Source organism: Garra rufa, chromosome 6 (assembly GCF_049309525.1).
Source record: "Garra rufa chromosome 6, GarRuf1.0, whole genome shotgun sequence".
NCBI classification, from domain to species: domain Eukaryota; kingdom Metazoa; phylum Chordata; class Actinopteri; order Cypriniformes; family Cyprinidae; genus Garra; species Garra rufa.
In genome coordinates, this window is record NC_133366.1 from 15,255,321 (window position 1) to 15,279,116 (window position 23,796).

Here is a 23,796-nt window from a genome sequence, read left to right on the forward strand (position 1 = left end):
CGTGACTAAGAGCGAGACAGGAAACATTTCTGACATGTTACCTCACTAGAGGGATGGACTGCCAGTAGAAGAGTAACCTTTACCCTTTGAAATGTTTTGAAGAGAATTCTATTTGTTCCACAAGTGTTTTATATATTGTTTGTTATGAAATGGTTCTCATGGTTTATATATTACTAAATAAATAAATAAATAAAAGACATTCCGGTATAGTGCATCACAACATTTATAGGTCTGGATATAAATGGAAGCACCCAGCAGTTTAAAAGATAATGAAGTAATTTTACTTCCAGCCAGTTTTACAATAACACATTTGCAATTAAGAAATGAGTTTGATAAAATACAGCCAAAACTACATAGATAAATGGATTAAAATGCAGTAAATCTGCATCACTGGTGAATGAGCTGGAGAGGTTTATTAGAATATTGTGTAATTAATTTGTCACGGCAGTGATGAAGGAGAGACACAGAGGAGTAGACACAGTGGTGTCAGCTGAATTTTAATCACACTGATTGAAGACATTGATAGGCAGTCAAAACCACAGAGTCGCTGCAACCCTGTCACCATGTCATCATTAATCAGAACCTCGATCGCCCCTGCCGTTTCTCTTTCTTGAACATATTTTGTTCTATTTTCCTTTCTCCTTTTATCCCTTTCTGTCTCCCTCATTTTCCTTTCTCTGGTTTTGTACACAATGTCAAAAGGTTAAAGACAATGATGAATAACACTTTTTTTAAACACATGATAAAAAGGAAATCCCTAGAAATAAGTTTTTTTAATGTGTAATTAATTGTTCTCCAGCAGGCTTTATAAAACTTATCTACACCGTATACAGCAGAAGACTGTAAGAACAGTAATTACAAAATAATAAAAAAAAAAAAAATTTTACAAAAAAAATTACAAAATAATTTAAAAACATAAAAACTATAGAAACTAAGAGATTTAACTTGAAGCGTCTTCGAAAAAGATTTGACATGAACTTGGCATTAGAATTGTGAAAATGTTTGCTGCTAATTAAACTTTTCGTTAAACAATAATCTAATCCCACATTGTTTGTTCCTTCTCCTTTCCTTTGTTTTTGCTTTCTCTTATTTTATTTGTCCAACAGGGCATCTACAGTTGCATCCATGGAGTTCAGATTGAAGAGAACAAATCAGCCCTTAACTCACCATCAGCCACTATGAACATGAACATGAACAACACCCACTCCAACATTCTCCGTTTGTTGCGTACTGCCAAAAACATGACCTCTGTGCCTGGGGTCAATGGTTCACCTCGGAGCGCACTGGACTACAGCCATCGTGAGTCAGCCGTTTATGACATCAGTGAACACCGGCGCAGCCTAGCAGGCCACTCAGACTGCAAGCCTCCACCATACCTGCCAGAGGACAACATGTTCAGCGACTATGTAAGCGAGGTGGAGAGGACTTTTGGGAATTTGCACCTGAAGGACAGCAACCTGTACCAGGATCATTACCTACACCACCATGGGGGCACGGGATCCGAACTGGCTCTCGGTATGTCGGGTCCCCTGCCTAACCGACCTCGTAGTTTAGGGAGTGCCAGTTCATTGGAGGGTGGGTACGATTGTGACAGTTTAGGGGGAGGGGTAGCGCCCATCTTCACCACACAGCCACGGCAGTCGCTGACACATCGGAACAGGGAAAAGTTTGACCTGATTGCGGGTCACCCGACCCAGTCAAGCTTCAAGTCCGGCCTACCAGATCTATACGGAAAGTTCTCCTTCAAAGGTGGGGCATCCAGTTCAGGGTTTATTGCAGGACACGACAGGTACTGCGGGGGAGGTGGGGTGGGATCAGGAGGGGACGACGGAAACATTCGCTCCGACGTGTCCGATATTTCCACTCACACCGTGACCTACGGGAACCTCGAAGGGCATGGCAAGCGGCGCAAGCAGTACAGGGACAGCCTAAAAAAGAGGCCCGCTTCTGCCAAGTCTCGCCGTGAGCAGGATGAGATTGAGCTTGGCTTCAGGAGACGACCCCACCACACAATCCACCATCATCACCACCATCATCCAGCAACACAAGCACACCGCTCAGCCACCCCACCCGTGGAGCGCAAGAGCCTGAGAGGTGGTAACAGCACCTCCTATCTGTTCAGAGACAAAGAGAATTTGAGGGACTTCTATGTGGACCAATTTCGAGCCAAGGAAGGGGCATCCCCATGGGAGCATTTGGAATTAAGTGATGCTCCAGGAATGGGTGGAGGAGTGGGACTGGGCGGAGGTGGTTGTGGTGGAGTAGTTAGTAGCGGTGGTGCTGGGGGAGCGTGCACTAGTTTGGTTCCCATGGAAGATTTCCTGAAAGGTAAATCCAAGAAGACAGAATGTAAGGGTGGAATGGGAGGAGGATCGCCTGGGCAACAGGGCCATGCATGCTGGGAAAAGGGCATCGGAGGGGTGGGAGGGTTGGCTGGAGGGGATTGGGAATGTCGCAATTGCCACAGTGGAGGGGTTGGAGCTGGAGGAAGCAAGCCAGTTTGCATGCATGGGGGAGGCGGGTCTGGGGGCTATCCGGCTGCTGGGGGAGTTGGGGGAGCTGGTGGAGGGAGTGGACAAATCTCAAGCCGCCCTAGTTCAGCCACCTGCAAGCGGTGTGACTCGTGCAAGAAACCGGGCAACTTGTATGACATCAGTGAGGACAACCACCTCCTCTTGGATCAAACTGGGGGCAAGCACCCTCTGGAGAGCGGAAAGGGAGGGGGAGGCACAGGGGCCCAAACCCAGGTACAGAGGCGGAAATTTGGCCCAGGTGGTAAGGTTTTGCGCAGGCAGCACTCTTATGACACATTTGTAGAGCTGCAGAAGGAAGGGGCAGGCAGGATGGGTGGGTTTGGAGGCAGTGGAGCATCTATGCTTCCTCCGCCCCGAAGCGTGAGCCTAAAAGACAAAGACCGCTACATGGAGGGCACGAGCCCCTACGCCCAGATGTTTGAGCAGTATGCGGGAGGGGAGCGGGAGACGTCATATTTCGGGGACAGAGGGAAGGGAGGGGGTTCATCATTTAGCTTATTCCGTGGGGGTGAAGGTGGGTTGCACCGTCGCTCCGTGGGTGAGAGAGACATGAGGGACAGGGATAGAGGCATGATGGGAGGAGGTGTGGGCGGTACCCGAGGGGTCGGGACTTACTCCTTGTCTAAATCTCTCTACCCAGATAAGGTGAACCAGAACCCATTCATCCCAACCTTCGGCGACGACCAGTGTCTATTACACGGTGCCAAATCATACTACATCAAAAAGCAGCAGGCACAGCCGCAGCAGCAACAGACGCCACAACAGCAGCAGCAGCAACAGCTCCTCAACAACAGTCGGGCTGACTTCCGGGGCTCCATGGGGGTGACTTCCTATTTGCCTGCCTCTGCAACTTCTGGGGTGCTGTCCAATGTGGCCCCTCGGTTCCCCAAGGAGCTATGTCTGGGCGGGCCTCTGGGCAACCACCACGGTGGAGGACCTAGCAACAACAAGCTGCTGTCAGCAAGGGATGGGTTAGGAATGGGTCAAGGACAGAGACCGTTTAATGGCTCGAGCAACGGACACGTTTATGAGAAGCTTTCCAGTATAGAGTCTGATGTCTGAAGAGGGGAGTCAGAAACAGATAGAAACGCAGAAAAGAAGCCAACGGACATGCGGAACGATGACTGAAAGAAAACTGAAAAGGCAGTGTGTAATTAGTTCCTTCATGCTCACAGAACGAGGAGGAAACCGCGTGTGAGGAACTGACTCATGCTTTCATTAAGTTATGCGGATCACGCGCTGCCAAGCATACGTATGTACATAGAAAGAGGGGACCTGCCCACTGTTGAAAAGTTGAGAGTAGGGGGAAAAATCGGTTTATTCCTCTCTTTTATTCTCTTGGGTTTTTTTGTACATCCCACTATTTCCCTGCTCCTAACATCAAAATAGCGGCCAATCCAGATGGAGACAACCGTGTACAATTCTTTGTACAATTGTGGATGGAAATCAGTTACTCTTTTTAAGCAACAGGGTAAAACTTACAATAATTGTATTGATAATGTTCTTGATAATAATATTATTATATATTATTACAATGTTTATGATGTTCCATTTGGGCTTGGTTTCTGGATGTTTTATGCTGTTATATATTTGTACTGTAGTTTCAGTTCTTAGTTAACAAACCACTTTGCGGGAGGCTTTTTTGATTTGTCAACTGAGCTTATTTGATTGTTAATTGAGTTGTAGACAAACTTGGATTCCATAAAGGTTCTTTATTATTGGTTATTCAAGTTTATTTTACCAGTATGGAGTGCTGTAAAATGTGTGTACAAGGCATGATTTGCAAAGTACTTCAGCTGTACTTGAGATATCATTGTGAAGGAAATGTATTATCACCTTATTTTATAGTGTTCTGTTTGTTAGGAAAATATTGGTTTAATACACAGCACATTATGTGCCTTACCAAGATTTACAGAATACCTGAATTACAGGTCACATTGCCATGGTAACTTTCTGGTCACTGCACACAGACTTGTCATTGGATGATTCATATTATTCTGGAACCTTCCTTTTAATGGTAATAGCACTGATATCCAGCATTGAGGAGACATATAGTAGGATAAATGTCTTTATAGTATTAATCTCGAGAACTAGATTCGAAAGAAAACCAGATAAAGTATTATTCTTACAGCTTCTAATACTAGAAACATAGGATATCTGAGGTTTGCACAACATTGTACAGTACACAGTATCATCCCTGAGAGTTGAGACATGGGGCGTTACATTTGTATGGTTTTATCCATAACATAGAAACAAAAATCAATTAATCCATTATTTTTATTTCCCTCCACCGTCCCCCATTTCTGAGCAAGTCTTTGATCAAGCAGCAAAATGACAACTGTGTCATGGATTTGTTTCTTCTTAGAATGCAGTTAGTATTGGATATGCTTATCTGTACTTTCCTTAGGGAGATGCCAGTGCACAGTATGTAGGGTTTTGCAAGATTCTCAGCAAATACTTGCATTTTATGTAAATATTCATTTTTTTTCCACTCTGTACAGTGAATAGACAAAAAGGATGTAACTCTACAGATTTATGTTTTACCATATTGGTTAGATGATATTTTAAGAATTTCATTAATGGTTAACAATCCAACTTTGCTGCAAAATGTATCAGTTAAAAATCAACGGATGGACAAACATTAAGTTTTTTTTTTTATATCCTCCCTACTGTTATTCAGGCTAATACAATCTTTACTGCACCTGTACAGCAGAAGTGAAATTTTGTAGATATTTTAGTTTTTGCCAGTCAGAGTGCTTTTTTTTTTAAATAATGTAAGACATGATAATGGTGGGGATGACTCCAGTTATTTCCCCTATCCATTTGACATTAATTTGCAGTTTTAATACCCACTTATATGAAGTAGAGGTATTTCTCAGGAATTTTGGATGGGCACAGGCAAAAACAAACATATCATTTAACAAAATTGCCTAATTACCTAAATCAGTAATCCAGTGAACTCATTAAATTGGATAAGTGAGAGCCATGTGAGGTTTGTCGCAAGTATTTATGACTTTTTAATCGTTTTCGAAACCACAAATGAACTCATGGCATGGCAGCCTGAAGACGTTGTCTTTTTCTGAACTTTTGGCCCACAGCTTAGATAAAATCCTTTACTTGAAGTTTGTTGTGTTTCTTGCTGATTTCCTTTCTACATTTTCTTTGTGAATGAACTGTTAGCCAAACAGATCTCCACTTTAAGCACAATATTTATAATATGGTTTATAATTGATGTATAGCTATCGATTTGTGAATTTTTATCTTAACTTTTTGCCACATTCTTATTTGACTCAGTTGTCTTTGTGTGAGAGTTTGTGTTTAAGATGAGCATGCATGTCTTTTACTTATTTATTGCCATATCTTTAGTGTTTCATACATTTATGTCTATTTAGATATCATGCCTGCTCTTTGTGGGTGCAACATGTTGATAAACTGCACATCGTACAGGTTCGGGTTGTACAATAGATGTGGTGATTCTAATGAATTGATAAGATCTTCGAAAATGGATATTAAGGAACTTAACCGGCATTCCCAAATTTGGGTGACATTGCTAGATTTAGTCAGGAACACTGCCATTAGTTAAGCATAATTTTCAAAGACCATTCTTGTGTCCATGTAAGGCTAATTTTGTCACACAAGATTTTTTCACTCGCTCTCATGATACCTTTCTTTGCATGGTACCTTTTTTTTAAAAGTACCTTTAAGATTTTTTATGCTTGGTCTACTTTTCTCATTTTAGTTTTATTTAGTAAAAGATACCTCATAAGGTATCAGTGTGGCATTGCTTTAAGAGCTATAGATATGGTATCAGACTTAGACCACTGCATTTCCTGTCAATCTGTGTTTGTACCGGAGCGAGTCGAGCCTATAGTTTTCAGTAGTAGTACTATGTAGAAGTAGTATTGTGTGACTGGCTGAGTGTGAGTGTCAGGGACAGATGCCTTTGCTCTTCCTAAAAAGCTTTCCAGTTTTATCTTTCATTTTGATTCTCACTTTAAAGATGTGGCCTTGTAAAAGCACGCTAATATCATTTGATATACACAGGTTAAGTGCGAGACGACATTTGCAGCAGATGATACAAGGGAGGTGGGCCGATAATATGGGCGGACAAGGACGGGAGGGATAGTAGCCAGTGTGTTTTATTTCCCTTTTCATTCATTCTCATTTAAACTAATCTCTTTCTTTATGACTACAGTAGTTTATTGGTTTGTCATCTTAATGCCCTCCCCAGTTAAGGTATGTCACATATGATTGTACGTGAATCTGAAATCATATGCTTGATTACCTCTGTATGTGAGTGCGCGCAGGTGTGTGTGTGTGTGTGCGCATTTGTCTGTGCACACGTGTGTGTGTGTGTGTGTGTGTGTGTGTGTGTGTGTGTGTGTGTGTGTGAAAAGGAAACAGAGCACAGTGCAATGGTTATCTATTATGTCTGCTGTAAATAATTATGTCCCCTTTCCATAGCCTTTTAATATATGGAGACGAATATTTAAAATTTGAGATACATTTTTGTCTGGAAGATTTTTTATAGCCACATGGGGAAAAGTTATTAGACCACTGGACCTGGAGCACAGTGCCATTCTAATAGCATCCGAGAATCAGAATTCAAGACAAGATTTACACCTCTGTTGTCTTCAATTCTGTCTTTCTTGTATTTTAACCACTTATTTTAAATGTTACTTATGAATCAGAACTGTACAGATTCTGTAAATACGACAACAATGGTTTCTTTTTCCTGTTTTTGTATAGAGAGAGATTACATGTGTTAAGACTACAATAATAATTTAATGAGACATTTCACAATACTTAAGCTATTGAGAATACAGACACAGTGTGAAAATAAGTGCTAAGATATATTCTTCTGTCTCTTTGTACAAAACAGTGTTGACTAAAAACAAAATAAAAGGGAGATATCTCAAGCCTCATAGTCCCTCTGTGTGTTTCCATACATAGCAGCCAGAATCTAAGAGGAAATGGTGAAAGGACACTCCTTTTTTCTGTCATCGTGAGCCAAATATGAATCTCACGTAGTTTCTTATTAAGCTTAGGTTTGCTTCGTGACATAATGTACATGAAACGTGAATGAGCTTCACAGCCACTGGTGTTGCCCTGGATACGTCTGGTTCGCTGCATCACGAACAAACTGCGAGCAAATACTGATGTCACTGAACTTACCTCTCATTTCTGTATCTATGGATTCATGTCAAAAATATTCTGATTATTGATTCCTGTATGAATCTGCCGTTCCCAATCGTGAGAATGTCGTACAAGCTGTTTATTTTTAAAGCAATAGCTGTTTATTTTAAAACCATTTGCAATTCAATATTTCACAAACCTACTCTTTCTATTCCTGTCTCACTCCCCCACTCTCTTTTTCATTCCCCTTTCTCTCTCTCTCTTTCTTTCTCTCACACGCTTCCTTCAAGCAGCCAATCACAGAATACATTGCAACACATGTAACTATTTCTTGACAATTAACTGTTACCTAGCAACTGGACCTTTAGAGAAAGAAAGAAACTGCGAGAGAGAGTGACGGAGGGAGAAATTTAGAGAAAGAGAGAGAGAACTAAGAAAGATTTGTGTAGTATACTGTGTCTTGGTTTGGGTGCTACAACATATTACACAGAAACAGCAAGTACGGACGATACGCAACACCCACACGTGTCCATGGCGACAGGGAGAGAAAAAAAAAGATGAAGAGCGCTAAACGCAAGCAGGGAAGTTGAAGGTAGGAGTGACAGGTACATAGACAGAGCGAGTCGTGAATGGAAAGATTCAGAAAGTAATAAGGCAGTCTTAACGTTCGTTTGAAGAAGGACAGATAACGGACCATTTTACGGACGTATTACTTACCAATATTCCCTCACCACCTCCTTACCAGAAGATTGAAATACAAGCAAAATCCCCTCTTTAAGTCTGAGGTGATATTGGTAAACGTCTACAAGTCTTGTGTTGACCAAAAACAGTTGCCCACAACTTCAAGCACTCGCTCCTGTCAAAGCAGCGCGTTGAACTAACCATCGCAACACTGCCACCATGTGGCCGGAGTTACATAACACTCCAGATACATCTTGCTCACATCTGAAGAGGTAGTAGAGGCGCTATGGTTTGTATTTTCAGCTGTTAAAATTACACTATGTTACATAAGAGAAGAAAAAAGTCGATTTTAGGTAGCATGCGTTGTGTTACATTGTAAGCCATTGTGTTCCTCAACGCAGATTAGTGTTTTATTTGTTTTATTTTTATTAGTGTATTATTTGAGGGAATGGATGTTATTACCCTTACGAATATTAACCCGTTTAATCCCACTGGTCACAATAGTGACAGTAAAAATAAAGGTTTTAATTTCTAAATCTCTATAAACCTTGCTGACTAAAAGGGTCTCAATTAAATATGTGCAGTTTCACGTGATTAGTGCAAATTGTCCCATGACTAGAGCAGTTTATTTCCTGTTTGCACCTTGAGAGGTAATGGCTGTATCAAAGCTCCAAAACGAGGGCTTGTAAAGTATGTTAACAAAGATATGACAACGAGTTTTGGTGTCTAGAATCAATATATGAATTCACATATATTCAGTTTTGTTGAGTGTGGTCACAGAATAAGTAAACATGTTGATGGTCACAATAGTTACCGTTTGGATAACAGTGAACTTGGGTATACAATATAAATTGTTGGTGAAAATCACATTAAAATGTTGCAGTGACAAAATATCGCACTAAATAAAAAAATCAAATGTTACAAACAATTTACAATATTGATGTTGTAATACTGGCAGCACTAATGTAAAAATTTAATCTTATATTTTACAAGAAAAAGTAACAATTTTGAAATACGTTGATGGTTGTAATTTTTTTGTTTGTTTTTTATCTCAGTGTTCCTATAAATTTTGTATAAAGTTTTTTATGCAAAATAGTTAACCTAAAATGTGATTGAAGAGTTTAGAATAGCTGGGCTAAGTTATATAAAATATTGTGCAGAAATATGTTAATTCACAATTGTGACCGGCCATAAAACACAATTTTTCAAACACTTTTCCTTTTTTTTTTTTTTTTAATAATTATTGATTATTTCAAAGGGTTACTAATGACACATCATTTGGATATTTTCATGTCTGGGGAAAATTAGGGATTAAACAAGTTAACCATAATTGTATTATAGTAAAATTGTAGTAACCATGGTTTGATTTTATCATATTGACTACCATTTGTCTAAACACACTTTTACTACTAATGCCATAGTTAAAACTATGGTTAGTGTAGCAAAACCATGGATAATTTGTAGTTAACTATAGTACGCATGTTTTTTTGGTTTTACTTGTAGTAAAACCATGTTTCATTTTTGTATGGGTAGTGAGCAGCATACTGGAAAGGGCATATGTGAGTGATATTTAGTATTTTATGTGCAGGAGTTAATGTGTGGACGCTGCTCTCACAGAGATGGGAACCATATTTTCATATAAGATTTGAAAGCCTGAGAGAAATTATGCTACCCGGCTGACATCACTTATGAAAAGCATGTGAATGGAAATGGTTGGCGTGCATAGAGCGTAATGTGATGATAATTTAATAATACATAACCACATTCGTATCTCTACACACATACAGACACATGTGTAAAACAGTGGTGATATACAGTTGAAGTCAAAAGTTTACATCTTGATGAATCTGCAAAATGTTAACTATTTTACTAAAACAAAAAGGGATCGTACAAAATGCATGTTATTTTTTATTTAGTACTGACCTGAACAAGATATTTCACATGAAAGATGTTTACATATAGTCCACAAGAGAAAATAATAGTTAAATTTATGAAAATGACCCTGTTCAAAAGTTTACATACACTTGATTCTTCATACTGTGTGTTAGTGATAGTTGAGTCCCTTTGTCTTTAACAGTTAATCTGCTTTGGTTTTTCAGCATTTTTTATTTTTTTTTGTATTTGAACCCTTTTCAACAAGATCTATCTTTCCGCTCATTGATGCTTCAGAAGGAAACACGAGGGGTGGAAACTTTAAAAGTTTACACCCCTGGCTCTTAATGCATCGTGTTTCCTTCTGAAGCATCAGTGAGCATTTGAACCTTCTGTAATAGTTGCATATGAGTTTCTCAGTTGAAAAGATGGATCTCAAAATCATACAGTCATTGTTGAAAAGAGTTCAAATACACAAAAATGCAGAAAAACCAAAAAATCTGTGGGACCCGAAGGATTTTTCTGAAGAACAGCAGGCAGTTTAACTGTTCAGGACAAGGGACTTGAACAACTATCACTAAAAAAAAAAACAGCTGTGGATCATTCAGGTAACAACACAGTATTAAGAATCAAGTGTATGAAAACTTTTGAACAGGGTCATTTTTATAAACGTAACTATTATTTTCTTTTGTGAGCGATATGTAAATGTCTTTTATGTGAAATATCTTATTCAGATTAGTACTAAATAAAAAAATAACATACATTTTGTATGGTCCCTCTTATTTTGGTTAAAAAAAAAAGAACATTCTGCAGATTCTGCAAGGTGTATGTAAACTTTTGACTTCAACTGTAAATGAAAAAGGCCACGAGAGAAGTAAAAAACAAATCTCATTAAAGGATAAAACATTGTAAAACTTGTTAAAATGATTCATTTATTAAAACTGAACCATACTAATCATAAAGTATACTGTAAAAAGATCAATTTTAACAGTAAAAGACTAAAAATGCAACAGTAAAAACTTATTAACTGGTTAACGGTAAGTTCCCTTACTATATATGTTAAAAAAAATTGTAATGGACATTTCATGTCATTTTGCGGTAAAATACAGTTTTTGGAAGTGAAAAAGAAACAACCACAGCTGCCAGTTTTTTATCATAAATTTTACAGATTTTTAGTGATGTGTTGAGTCATAAAATAGACATTTTATATTTTTCTGTATGTTTCTTACCCATTAAGCACTGTCAGCCAAACCCAAATTGCATAACGTGTCTGGTTTTGTTTACCCAGAAGTAAGGATTTAATTTGTCATCTTAATATATTCCATCAGAGATATTCAACAACAAGATTTAATATTGTGTCTGCCAACCCCTGCATTCAGTTCAATATATGAGCACAATTAAACAATGAATAATTAGTCATAAAAAAAGCATTGACAGAATTATATTTTAAAGTATTGAAATTTATTCACCTGGTTGTATTCCTGTCACACACACGTCTCTTGATACCAATGATTCAACTAATGATTCTCCACAGAAAATAATAACATTGTACACAGCTTAATTTTTGTTTGGCCTTGTTTTGGAAAGAGCTGGAGTGTCTGTTTTTACTCTCAAGTAATTTTTTGATTTGGTATTATCCTGCTGGGAAAGTTTTCCACAATCAACATTCCCAGCATTTGCTTTTCTGCCAGGGAACTTAAATCGCACCTTGGAGACCCAAACGTGAAGGAGTACAGAAAAAAAAATGAATGTACACATGTATAGTACACTAACATTTCTAATATGTGAATTACATTTTATCCCAAATATAAAGGATATTTCCTGAATAACGTTAATGTATTTGATTATAATATTTGCAAATCTTTCATCTGTCTCTCTACCTCTCACTCTCGCTCGCTTTAACCCTTTCATTTTTATTCTTGAACACTTTCACTCGTCTAGTTTTCACCACCTTGTTCGCAGGACGGAGCACTCGAACCACGTATCGCCGCGGATATTTCGCTTGACTTGGTCCCACACTCTGAGGAACCGGTTCCTTGCCATCCCCTCCTTCCTCCCCCTCCTCACGGTAACCATGATGACGGAGGAAGGGTTCCAGGGTTGCTAAGCGATTGTTAAGATCTGTGATGCGCCTCTGTAAGTGGGAGACTTCTCTGAAGAGATCATTTAGGGACTCAGAGAGAGGATGAACCCTGTGAGGAAGAATAGAGTGTGAAATGGGGCGAGATAGAAAAGACTTTGTTTGTAGCCTTTGTGTGTGTGAAAACATCTGTAAGCCTATGAGAGAGAAAAAGAGTGTATAATTGTTTTTCTGTTTCTTTTGTAAGGGTTTGGCACACACTTTGCATACTCGACACTGCAAAAAATCAATGTACCAAGTCAGACCTCCAAAACAGACCCTACAAATAAAGTTGAAGTCAAAAGTTTACATACACCTTGCAGAATCTGCAAAATGTTAATTATTTTACCAAAGTAAGAGGAATCATACAAAATGCATGTTATTTTTATTTAGCACTGACCTGAATAAGATATTTCAAATAAAAGATGTTTACATACAGTACACTCCACAATAGAAAACAATAGTTGAATTTATAAAAATGATTCCTAATACTGTGTTGTTACCTAAATGATCTACAGCTGTGCTTTTTGTTGTTGTTGTTTGTTTAGTGATAGTTGTTCATGAGTTCCTTGTTTGTCCTGAACAGTTAAACTGCCTGCTGTTCTTCAGAAAAATCTTTCTGGTCCCACAAATTCTTTGCTTTTTCAGCATTTTTGTGTATTTGAACCCTTATGCAACTATTACAGAAGGTTCAAATGCTCACTGATGCTTCAGAAGGAAACACAATGCATTAAGAGCCGGGGGGTGGAAAACTTTTTAAAATAAAGATCACGGCAAATTGAACTTTTTACCTTATGGGGAACATATAAGTATCTTCTGTAGCTTCTGAAGGGAACTAAATGAAAAAAATATGACATTTAAGCAAAGTAAGAAAAATGTAGTCTACACATCCTCATTCCATTCAAAAGTTTACACCCCTGGCTCTTAATGCATCGTTTCTCTTTCTGAAGCATCGGTGAACGTTTGAACCTTCTGTAATAGTTGCATAGGTGTCCCTCAGTTGTCCTCAGTGTGAAAAGATGGATCTCAAAATCACACAGTCATTGTTGGAAAGAGTTCAAATACACGGAAATGCTGAAAAACCAAAGAATTTGTGGGACCTGAAGGACTTTTCTGAAGAACAGAGAGCAGTTTAACTATTCAGGATAAATGAAGAACTCATAAACAACTATCACTAAACAACAACAAAAAACAGCTGTGGATCATTCAGGTAACAACCCAGTATTAAGAATAAAGCGTATGTAAACTTTTGAACAGGGTCATTTTTATAAATTCAACTATTATTTTCTCTTGTGGCCTATATCTTGTGGTAAATATTTGTATGTGAAATATCTTATTTAGGTCAGCACTAAATAAAAACTAACATGCATTTTGTATGATCCCTCTTACTTTGGTAAAATAATTAACATTTTGCAGATTCTGCAATGTGTATGTAAACTTTTGACTTCAACTGTATGTTTATAATGCATTATTGATGCGAATAAGGAGATTTTACATTCATTTCAGTGTACTAAAATGTGGGGTCAGAAAGTCAAAAAACATACATTCACAGGACATAGTTTAATATGACAAGGCTGAGCTTCTGGTCCTCCTAGCCAAGACCTGCCTCACAAAAACTCAAAAGGTCACGCCGCCATTGCCTCTAGGTGTGTTAAAATGCTCTGTGCCACAGGATGATGAGTCCTTTGTACACCACATTATGACAACTGTCCAATCCTACCGCTTCACGGATAATAACAAAAGAAAAACAAAGCCTTTTCTCCACAATTTACTCTTCTCTGTGGCTTATCTGGTCTCTAACATTTTGAAGGCTAGACTACTGCAAATTTCTTCTGGCAATTGCCGTACAGTTTCTCAAACGCATAAAAATTCCTGCCACCCTGGCGACGCATTGTTAGTTGCTCTATGCTTTTTACTTATTTTTTGACATAAACACGCATTACATGTACTTTACAGTATAGAGGATTGCACTTGGATTGGTTACTCGGATTTAAACAACAGAATGGATTACTCGGTTAATGTACTACTGAATACATTGTTCTGCTAATTTATGCTGACTAAACCACGGAAAAAACATGTGGAAGCTGCTAAATCATATAGAGAAGGACTTAGAAAGCAGGAAAGGGCGCAATATGTTAACAAACTAAAGTTAATAGGTGGTAAAGATACATACAAGCAATATTATTAAGTATTAATTAAGATATTAGCCTAATATTTCACCTATCTGGCTGGAAATGATAAGAACAAACATGACCCTGCTGAAAAAAACAGCTAATACCAGCCTAGGCTGGTTGGCTGGTCTTAGATGGTTTAAGCTGGAAGTGGCTGGTTTTAGCTGGTCTCCCAGGCTGGTCAGGCTGGTTTTAGCTGGTGGTTTCCCAGCCTGACCAGCTAAGACCAGCCTGGCCAGGCTGGAAAAGTGGACAAAACCCCTCTACAACCAGCCTGCCTTCCAGCTATGACCAGCTAAAACCAGCCAACCAGCCTAGGCTGGTTTTAGCTGTTTTTTTCACCAGGGGAATGTTGTCAAGATTCTTGCCCTTTTTTCCTCAGACAGTTTATTGCACTCTTCTCCTTGTTTTGTTATAACTTTTGGCAGTCTAAATGTTTTCCTGGTCCAACCAATTAGTACAGCCCAAAAACATTTTTAGCACCAATAATCAACAAAATATGTGATTTTCGTTCAGTTCAGTGGCATTGTTTATGTTTCATGTTGTGAAAACCCACATGCGACCATTGCGCTACTTTTCCAGCTAGTCAGGTTAAAATAAGTTCTAAACAAACTTTTAAAACGTGTTGCGAGACCTTTCGTTCTTTTCCATTCCTCTGCTTCTCGAAGTTTGAGTTTTAAAGTGTTTCAAATATAAGGATCCATTAGCTTTAGCATTTCAACCTCGGACATCCCTGCCGAAAAAAAAAAAAAAACAGCTAAAACCAGCCTAGGCTGGTTGGCTGGTCTTAGCTGGTTTAGGCTGGAAGTAGCTGGTTTTAGCTGGTTTCCCAACTTGACTACCTAAGACCAGTCTGGCCAGGCTGGGAAAGTGGCCAAAACCCCTCTAAACGCAGCCTGCTGACCAGCTATGACCAGCTAAAACCAGGCTGGTTTACCAGCTAAAACCAGCCAACCAGCCTAGGCTGGTTTTAGCTGTTTTTTTTTCACCAGGGATGTCTGTTAAATTTTATCACTAGCACATTTGTTGTTGTTTGTTGTTAGTTTACAGTGTTTGTACTTGGTGCTTGAGGCTAAGCTTTGCATGCTTCATGATCATTAGCTGATGTGATTTGATCTCGTAATTGCCATTGATTCATACACGTAATTCTTAAATCGCGTTGGGATGCCTTACGAAACAAAAACATATGGGAATTTAGCCTACTGGAAAATATAATGAAACTATTAAATAATAGATTACCATATATGAGATTGTTGTTTTCTTTAATATACTGCAATATATGCATGGACAAAGTATGTTTAGTCTATATATTGCTTGTAAGCAACGCAGAATAGGCTACTGCACTACATTTTTCCACGAATAGCTTTCTTTAAATAATTTGAATCATTTGAATCAACTGATCGTTAATATACAAGGAAACATTTTCTTTGTGTAAGGGAAGAAAATGTTTATGTTCATTTATGCATTAGATAAATGTAATCTGAATATAAATGTTATACAGATATACTGTATATACTGAAGAAATCTTTTCTAGGATTTTAAGTGTTGTTTCAATGCTTGTAGCTTAGAATCAGCTTCATGAAAACAATCTCCTTAGGGCTAGAGTGTAAGTCTGTTAAACTGCCGACTTCAGGATAACAATCCCCCAAAGGACGTTGCGTTTTTCTAGTTTATATGAAACAGTCCAACAAGCAGCTTTCATGTGCAAAGAGCATTTTTTTTCTTTTTCAAGACAAAAAAGCTTTAGTGAGCTGATTTAACATACTGTAAGTGTTGTACGAATATGCATGCTATAAAAACGCTAATTGTTTTACTTGTTTTGTACTTTAACACCAAAGTCTTTTCAATGAATTTGTACAGGTATTAGGAGAGACAGTTACCTGGAGTAGTCGGGCAGAAGGGCATTGGGTTGTGAGTGTAAGAGAGTCTTGATATCTTTGAATATGCGTTTGCCCCAGGCGTCCAACACTCGAGTCACGCTGCGTATGTTAGCCACGTTCACATTCTCCGCTGCCGTGAGGGCAAAGACAATGAGGTTAGTCTCTAATAAGGCAGGCAACCACATGACAAGAGGCTGTCTGATACTTCACAATGGTTTTAATCAGGTCTCTTTCACCGGACTACAGGGCTTTAACTTTAAAGGGTGGTATTAGAAGATATCCATTTGTGTTTTAGCTAGGTTGACAGGTAAGGGTATGAGTTTGTTGGTGTACATTGGTCAGTATGATTTGTAGTTTAATATTAGCTCTATGAAACTGTACATCTGAACAAATCCAGACTTACTTTTACACATAGGCCAAACACACCAATAACTGAATTTTTTGGGACGCATTTAGGAACGTGGTTCACCTTCCCTGTTGAAAAAAACAGCATATGCTGGTTAGGTAGGTTTTGATGCTGGTTTAAGATGCTCCGTTGCTGGTCCTTAGCTGGTTTATGCTGGTCCTTTGCTGGTTTATGCTGGTCCTTTTGCTGGTTTATGCTGGTCAGGACCAGCATAAACCAGCAAAGGACCAGCATGAAACCAGCTAAGGACCATCTTAAACCAGCATCAAAACCTATACCTAACAGCCCAGCATCAAAATAGGCTGTTTTTTTCACCAAGGTAATAATCAGTAATATTAAATTTATCTGGATGATGACAATTGTCATCTGTAGAGTTGCTTTGTAGCTGAATCAAATTTATTTCATTTTGATGATCAGCCTCATTGATACTGAATGAATCAACACTGAACCAATTCAAGGTATAATGGAACCATTGTCTATTGTAGAGCTGCGTTACTATTTTATTTGAGCTCGTTTCAGAATTTGATTCCCTATTATTGAACTGAACTGACTCAATACTAAACAGAATTGAGCTGAATAATGACACTATTATCTTCTTTAGAGCTGCTTTATACGGCTGAATTGAACTGGCTTCATAACTAATAAACTTAGCAACATTCACACTGTTACTAAACTAAACTGAATTAACATTGAACTAAATGTGACCCTGGACCAAAAATAGATTGATTTATAAATCTGAAAACTGAATAAATAAGCCTTCCATTTATGTATGGTTTGTTGAGATAGGACAATATTTGGTCGAGATACAGCTATTTGAAAATCTGGAATTTGAGGGTGCAAAAAAAAATGTAAATATTGAGAAAATCGCCTTTAAAGTTGTCCAAATGAAGTTCTTAGCAATGCATATTACTAATCAATAATTAAGTTTTGATATATTTATGGCAGGGAATTTACAAAATATCTTAATGAAACATGATCTTTACCTAATATCCTAATGATTTTTGGCATAAAATAAAAATCGATCATTTTGACCCATACAATGTATTGTTGGCTATTGCTACAAATATACCTGTGCTACTTATGACTGGTTTTGTGATCCAGGGTAACAAAATTGAGCTAAATACTGACCATATTGTCTTTTTAGGGCTGTTTTACAGCTGAGATTGTATTAATTTCATAATTAAAAAACTTTGACAGACTGACAGATTTTATAATTCTTTATTATTATCATATTTTATTTATTTATTTTACCTCCTTCTCTGTAGTTCCAGTTCCCATAATCCACTTCATTGCTCATCCCAAGGCACGGAGACAAAAAAGCCACCACCACCATAGGCACCATCAGTATCATCTCTGCCTTCGAAACGGACACGGCGATGTGAGAAGTGACTGAGATTTAAAGGAGAGGCAGGGAGAAATATTAAAAAGTTAAGCAAGTAACAATACTCCTCATGTAAGGCAAGAGATTTCAATCTTTACCCTGCCAATACATCTGGCACACGGGAGAGCACTTTGTTTTTTTTCCAGGACAAACAGCCAGATGTGTTTTAGGGGCCAATGATACTGTGGAAAGTTTCAGTGCAGAGGCCTGCATTTTTATATGATCATATCATCTTCATCATTTCTATATTCTTTGTAGACTACATTTATCCTCATAGCACTTTCCAGGGCTCTTTTTTGTTGTTGTCCTGTTTTTTTTTTTATTTTTTTTTTATTTAGAATTTAGTATTGAAGGCTGGAATACACTACAAAAAAAAGTTGATGCTAGTTGCCAAAAATCAGAGATTTTGAAAAATCTGCAGATTTGAGTTGACAGATTCCACAAAAAAATCACGTAGATGGACAAATACTCCAATTTTTTAACATCAGATTATGATTCCATTCAGTCGTAAGATGTTTGATATTTTGAGCCTGTTTTACAACACATATTGTTTTCATTTGTTACGCATCTCCTAGCAACAAGGTGCAAGTTTCTGTGTGAGGTTATTGTGATCAGAACAACTTTAAAGTCTGGTAATGTATGATGGCCAGTTTTTCCTCTGTGACTATTAAAAAGTCGGTAAGTGTATGATGCCCAGTATTTAAAAGGAGACCTATTATGCCCCTTTTTACAATATGTAATATAGTCCCAGGTGTCCCCAGAATGTGTCTGTAAAGTTTCAGCTCAAAATACCCACAGATAATTTATTATATCATTTTGAAAATGCCTATTTTCAGTGCAAGCAGATTCACACTGTTTTTGTGCATGAATCTTTAAATGCAAAGCTGCTGCTCCCCGCCCCCTTTATTAGAATAGGGCTGTGCCTTTACAGCTCATAGCTCAGATACTCTTCCAAAAAACATCAGTTTGGTTTTGATTATCATGTCCATTGAGCTGAAATTATGAGTTTTAAACCATATTAGCTTTAAACTTCTGATATAGGCTTTTGTGAGCGCACATATCCAATGCATACACACAGACAGTCACACTGCATGTGAGTACTAAACTAAGTTCTCTTTCATGTCTTATTGCGCTTAAACTGTCTAATACACACAAGTTTATGTTAAAAACACACATGAGTTACAAAAACAGTTGATTGTGAAGGTAAAGAGCTGGGAAAGAAACAACTAAGTTACTGGGTTGTCCTTTTTCACATTTTCTGGGTTGGTAGGTGCACTGGGGACACAATTATAGCACTTAAACATGGAAAAAGTCCGATTTTCATGATATGTCACATTAAGATCTGTTGAGTTTAAAAGTCGTGTAGTGTATTCCAGCCTTTAGATGCACAAATGCCATATATACATTTTTATTAGGCTATTGGTATTTGTTTTTAAAGATCCGGCATCAACAAGTGCATTAGATTGTGACAGTGAGTGCGAGCATTCCAGACAGAGCAAGCGTGGGTTTATGTAGACTATTATTTATAATGTATACTAGGCTTCGATGGAAAAAAAAATCCTCTTCAGCAAAAATGTGCTTGGCATAACAGCAGAGTGGACCAGTTATACTAAGCGGGCTACTGACTATTTAAATTTAAAATAATAAAACCAAACTGAGATGTTGTGTTGTGTGTGTGCGCGAAGTACCGACGTGATCGTATAACTGAAACATAAAATACTCCACTATTTTTGATCATACATTAAGTTGGACATAATTCGAAACCGCAAAGTGTTTACTTTTATTTTTGCATGCTCACAGTAAAAACAGAACATTTGTGCTTTTGTAAAATAAAGCAAACAAATAGGATGCGCGTTCTGTCATCTCGGTTTCATTTTCGTGAACTTGTTTGCGCATCGCCGTGCCTCACATCTGTTTGAAATCTGTTAGTTATTTAAGTCAGATATATTTTGCATATTTATACCTTTCATTTATAGGCTATGATTGTATTTTATTTTTATAACAACAAATTAGATTTTTTAAGTAACTTACATTTTCCATCACTCTAGAGCATTAATTATGTACATTATGGCGTATAAACACAGTAGAAAATCTCAATGTTATCATCCAAATTTCCACTCAACATTAGATTAAGCACCTTCTTCTCTGACCGTTTGAAAAAGGAAAAAATGACTTTAATTTATTGTATGGGTTTCATGCTTTCTTTTGTGCCATATCCATGGAAAGTGCCTCATGCTCTTCACTTCCCAAGAACAATCACGCGAGTGTCGGGTATTTCCACTCTATTAAATGACTGCGATCAGATCACAAAATGACTCGAGTTCATTCAGGAACACAGAGCGGAGATGGACGACGGGTTGATTGTCTTGTGACTGGCCTAACTGATAGCAAACTCAATTAGCTTATGTGAAAGAAAATCTCCTTTGTGCTGGAGCCACAAGGGCCAAAGCCACAGAGAGCTCTCTGAAGTAAGACCACTATGAACCGCTCAAAAGATGATCATTAGTCTAAAATGACCAAAATTCAGAGAAATGCTGCAGGAAAGCAATGAGAAACTGGAGTGACTTCACACTGAGAAGGAGTCCAGAGGGGACAGAGAGCTTTACATAATATTGAACTTGGAGATCATAGTAATTGACTTTGCAGAGTGAGTCACTAAATAGGCATTTCTTAAAATGGCTCCATGTTGTGGCGTAGCAGATATCTGGATGAGCTCAGGAGCTCGAAAATCACCGGATTAATGTTTGATCAGGACACGTTTCACACATTTTTTTCATCATGCAGGCTGTAAAATGCAGAGAGAAGAAACTGACATGCAAAAGGCATATCAATCAAACACTTACAACAGATATAAACATATCCGCTAACATTTGGATTTATTGATTTCTTCCACTTGCTGTAAAATTGATTTTTGATGTTTTATGAGGTCTAGACAAACCCCACTGCTAGAAATGAAGGCTTCGTCCAGCAGAGAAAAGGGGAAATAGCAGGGTAGTAAAACTGCAGGACTCCAGGATAGATAAGTGAAATATTATAGAAAACATTTTTACTTTTTAATGATTTAAATTTCACTGAAGTGTTACTACTTACTTTTCCAGGAAAAGGTGAAGAGATGTTACTTTCTTGTCTCTATTTGTCCTCCTCTCCTCTGCTGTAATATCACCGTCTCTCCACTTCTTCTCTCTGAACAGCGTGTTGAAGTCTGTTGACAGTCAGTGTGCAAACACTAAACTTATGTCTGCCCTGCATCAAAACTACGATGCTGTGCACATTCACCACTTTCTTTCTCCTCTGTCTTATTCTTCCCCTCCCTTCTGTTCTCTTTTCTATTTTTTCTTTCTCTCCCACTTTCTTTTTCTCTTGCATCTCCTTTTCTTTCATTCTTTCTCTCCTTCTCTGTCCTTTCTCCCCCCTCTCCATCTGTTGGGCTCTGTCTTCTCCCTCCCTCCCAAACATCACTCTTTTCCAGATGTGCACCTTTTCTTTGGATTTATTTGATGTTTTTCTCCCTCCAATCATTTGCCCTTTTGCTCTTTTAGACAAACAATAGACCTTATAGTAAATAGTGATGACCTTTCATAAGATTCTAATGCATTTAAACCAAACGCTTACTAAAATCTCATGACATTTTGAAGCATTCTAAGCATTTCAAACATTTACACCCTTTAAAATAGAGGTACTTCACGATGCCATAGAAGAACCTTTTTTGTCTAAATGGTTCCATAAAGAACCTTTAACATTTGAATTTCTTATAAAAAGGTAAGAAAGAGATGGTTCTTTAAAGAACCTTTGACTGAATGGTTCTTTGTGGAACCAAAAATGGTTCTTCTATGGCACCACTGTGAAGAACCTTTTAAAGCACCTTTATTACTAAGAGTGTATGAGTGTTTAAAACAGTGATAAACACTTTAAATATCCTCAAGAGTCAGTTTTTGACCTGTTTCACTATATGTGTGAGGACATTTCTCACAAGTATAGCCAAATCTGGACATGCACACAGGATCTAGCAGTTTAGCAGAGCAGTCAGACTCATAAATCGGATCTCACATGATTTCTGTTATTCAATTAAAAGGCTCTTTTACATCGCTAAGCAACAACTGAATCAACGTGCATGTGCCTTTCAGTTGGAATGCTCTTTATTAAAAGCACTGCATTCATAATTCAGTCTCTGTATCTCACAGTATTATTTCCATGGTTACAGTGGGTGATTTTTTTTGTGGGCCACTACAATAAACGTCTGAATTAATCATATATATATATATATATATATATATATATATATATATATATATTGATATACGAAACAAATGCACCAAAGGCTATACCATTTACTTTGATGAAGACTTGATCAATCGATGAATCTAATGCAAGAAGACCTTTTTCAACAGCTAATTAATAAAGCAATTGTTCCAACCTCACAGTCAAAAGAAATTCTTACAAGAGAACGTAAAAGATGTTCATGAATTCAGGAAAATGACCAAAAACTTTAGATGCTTAATCTGTTTTATGGTCATTTATATCCAGCAGTCATTTATCTTCTTCCATAGTTTTTCTTTCTCACAAAACTAGCCTGGAATTAACCGTTTCTAAAATGCTTTGGTAGTATTGTAGTCCTTTACTATCATGATTTAGACTTTTATTGTGACTGCAGAAATAAAAATATGAAAGAGATTATGGGACGGAAATATTTTTATTCCCTGGCATCCAGATGTTATATTTGTTGTGCACTCTCTCTCTCTCTCTCTCTCTCTCTCTCTCTCTCTCTCTCTCTCTCTCTCTCTCTCTCTCTCTCTCTCTCGTTCTCACCCTGTCTGTTTTTGTGGTATGTGAGGTCAGTTTTGCCTGGCTTATATGAGTATGTGAGTATTCCTTTACTTCAGCTCAGAAGTCACAAGGCACTCGTGCACCTGTTTTTCATTAAACAAGGCAGTTTGTCACCTCTAACTAAATTCCTTGCTCTTCTCTTTACCTCGCTCTCCATATATCTCCCTATCTCAGTCTCTTTATCTGTATCATACAATTGGAGCTTGAATATTTAACTATTTCAAATATGTAAGGTGTGTGGACTCCATATGACTGTATTTTGTTCTGTGTGAATAGGCCTGTGTGAATCGTACTCAGTATTTACGTATTCAGTTATAACAAGTAAACGTATATCTATCTGTTATTAATTGTAAATCAGAGATTATATTTCTTTCTATAGCCTATATACTATTTACTTTGAAGTCAAAACAAGGAGAAAGTGGAAAAAGATTCTGTGCTGCTGTTTTTGATTTCTCTGTCCTGGCGCTAATTATGTGCAGCCTATTTCAGTGACAATGATGTAATGATTACGTAATTCAAATGTGATGATTTTGGAACTCCTCTTTATTTGATGTCAGTCTGGCAATCGCTCACAATGTATCGTGTGCTCTTTTGCTGCCACCTGGTGGTCAGAGTAGACTATTTTCAACCCCATTATTGAATTCGGATGTGCATAAAAAACAGAACTGAATTCAGCTTGGGATGAGAATTCCCACTGGGGTTGGTTGGGGTTGTTTTGTTAACACACACACACACGCACGCACGCACGCACACACACACACACACACACTGATATTCCTATCATTATGGGCA

General features: G+C 37.8%; 2 protein-coding genes across 2 annotated transcripts in view; one reads left to right on the forward strand and one right to left on the reverse strand.

The window, feature by feature from the left end:
• Positions 1-7,445, forward strand: part of grin2bb (glutamate receptor, ionotropic, N-methyl D-aspartate 2B, genome duplicate b) — a 57,099-nt gene extending 49,654 nt beyond the window's left edge. Inside the window, exons 12-13 of the mRNA XM_073842772.1 lie at positions 1,107-2,328; positions 3,175-7,445. Of these exons, the coding sequence (XP_073698873.1) occupies positions 1,107-2,328; positions 3,175-3,596 (1,644 nt within the window). The 3' untranslated portion in view covers positions 3,597-7,445. The remainder of the gene's footprint in view (positions 1-1,106; positions 2,329-3,174) is intronic.
• A 4,217-nt stretch (positions 7,446-11,662) lies between these two features.
• On the reverse strand, positions 11,663-21,460 carry LOC141337426 (uncharacterized). The gene is made up of 4 exons (XM_073843242.1): positions 21,271-21,460; positions 18,051-18,188; positions 16,394-16,523; positions 11,663-12,415 (listed from the first exon to the last, which is right to left on the reverse strand). Exons 2-4 carry the CDS (start codon positions 18,148-18,150, stop codon positions 12,100-12,102), a joined length of 546 nt encoding a protein of 181 aa, XP_073699343.1. The 5' UTR covers positions 18,151-18,188; positions 21,271-21,460; the 3' UTR covers positions 11,663-12,099.
• Between the last annotated feature and the right edge of the window lie 2,336 nt (positions 21,461-23,796).

Excerpts from the sequence above, each read along its gene's own strand:
- LOC141337426 (XM_073843242.1), bottom strand. The coding sequence starts at position 18,150 with ATGATACTGATGGTGCCTATGGTGGTGGTGGCTTTTTTGTCTCCGTGC. Across the intron at positions 16,524-18,050 it reads CTGGAACTACAGAGAAGGAG|CGGAGAATGTGAACGTGGCT; the intron begins GTAAAATAAATA and ends CCCTCACGGCAG. Across the intron at positions 12,416-16,393 it reads CTTCTGCCCGACTACTCCAG|GGTTCATCCTCTCTCTGAGT; the intron begins GTAACTGTCTCT and ends TCTTCCTCACAG.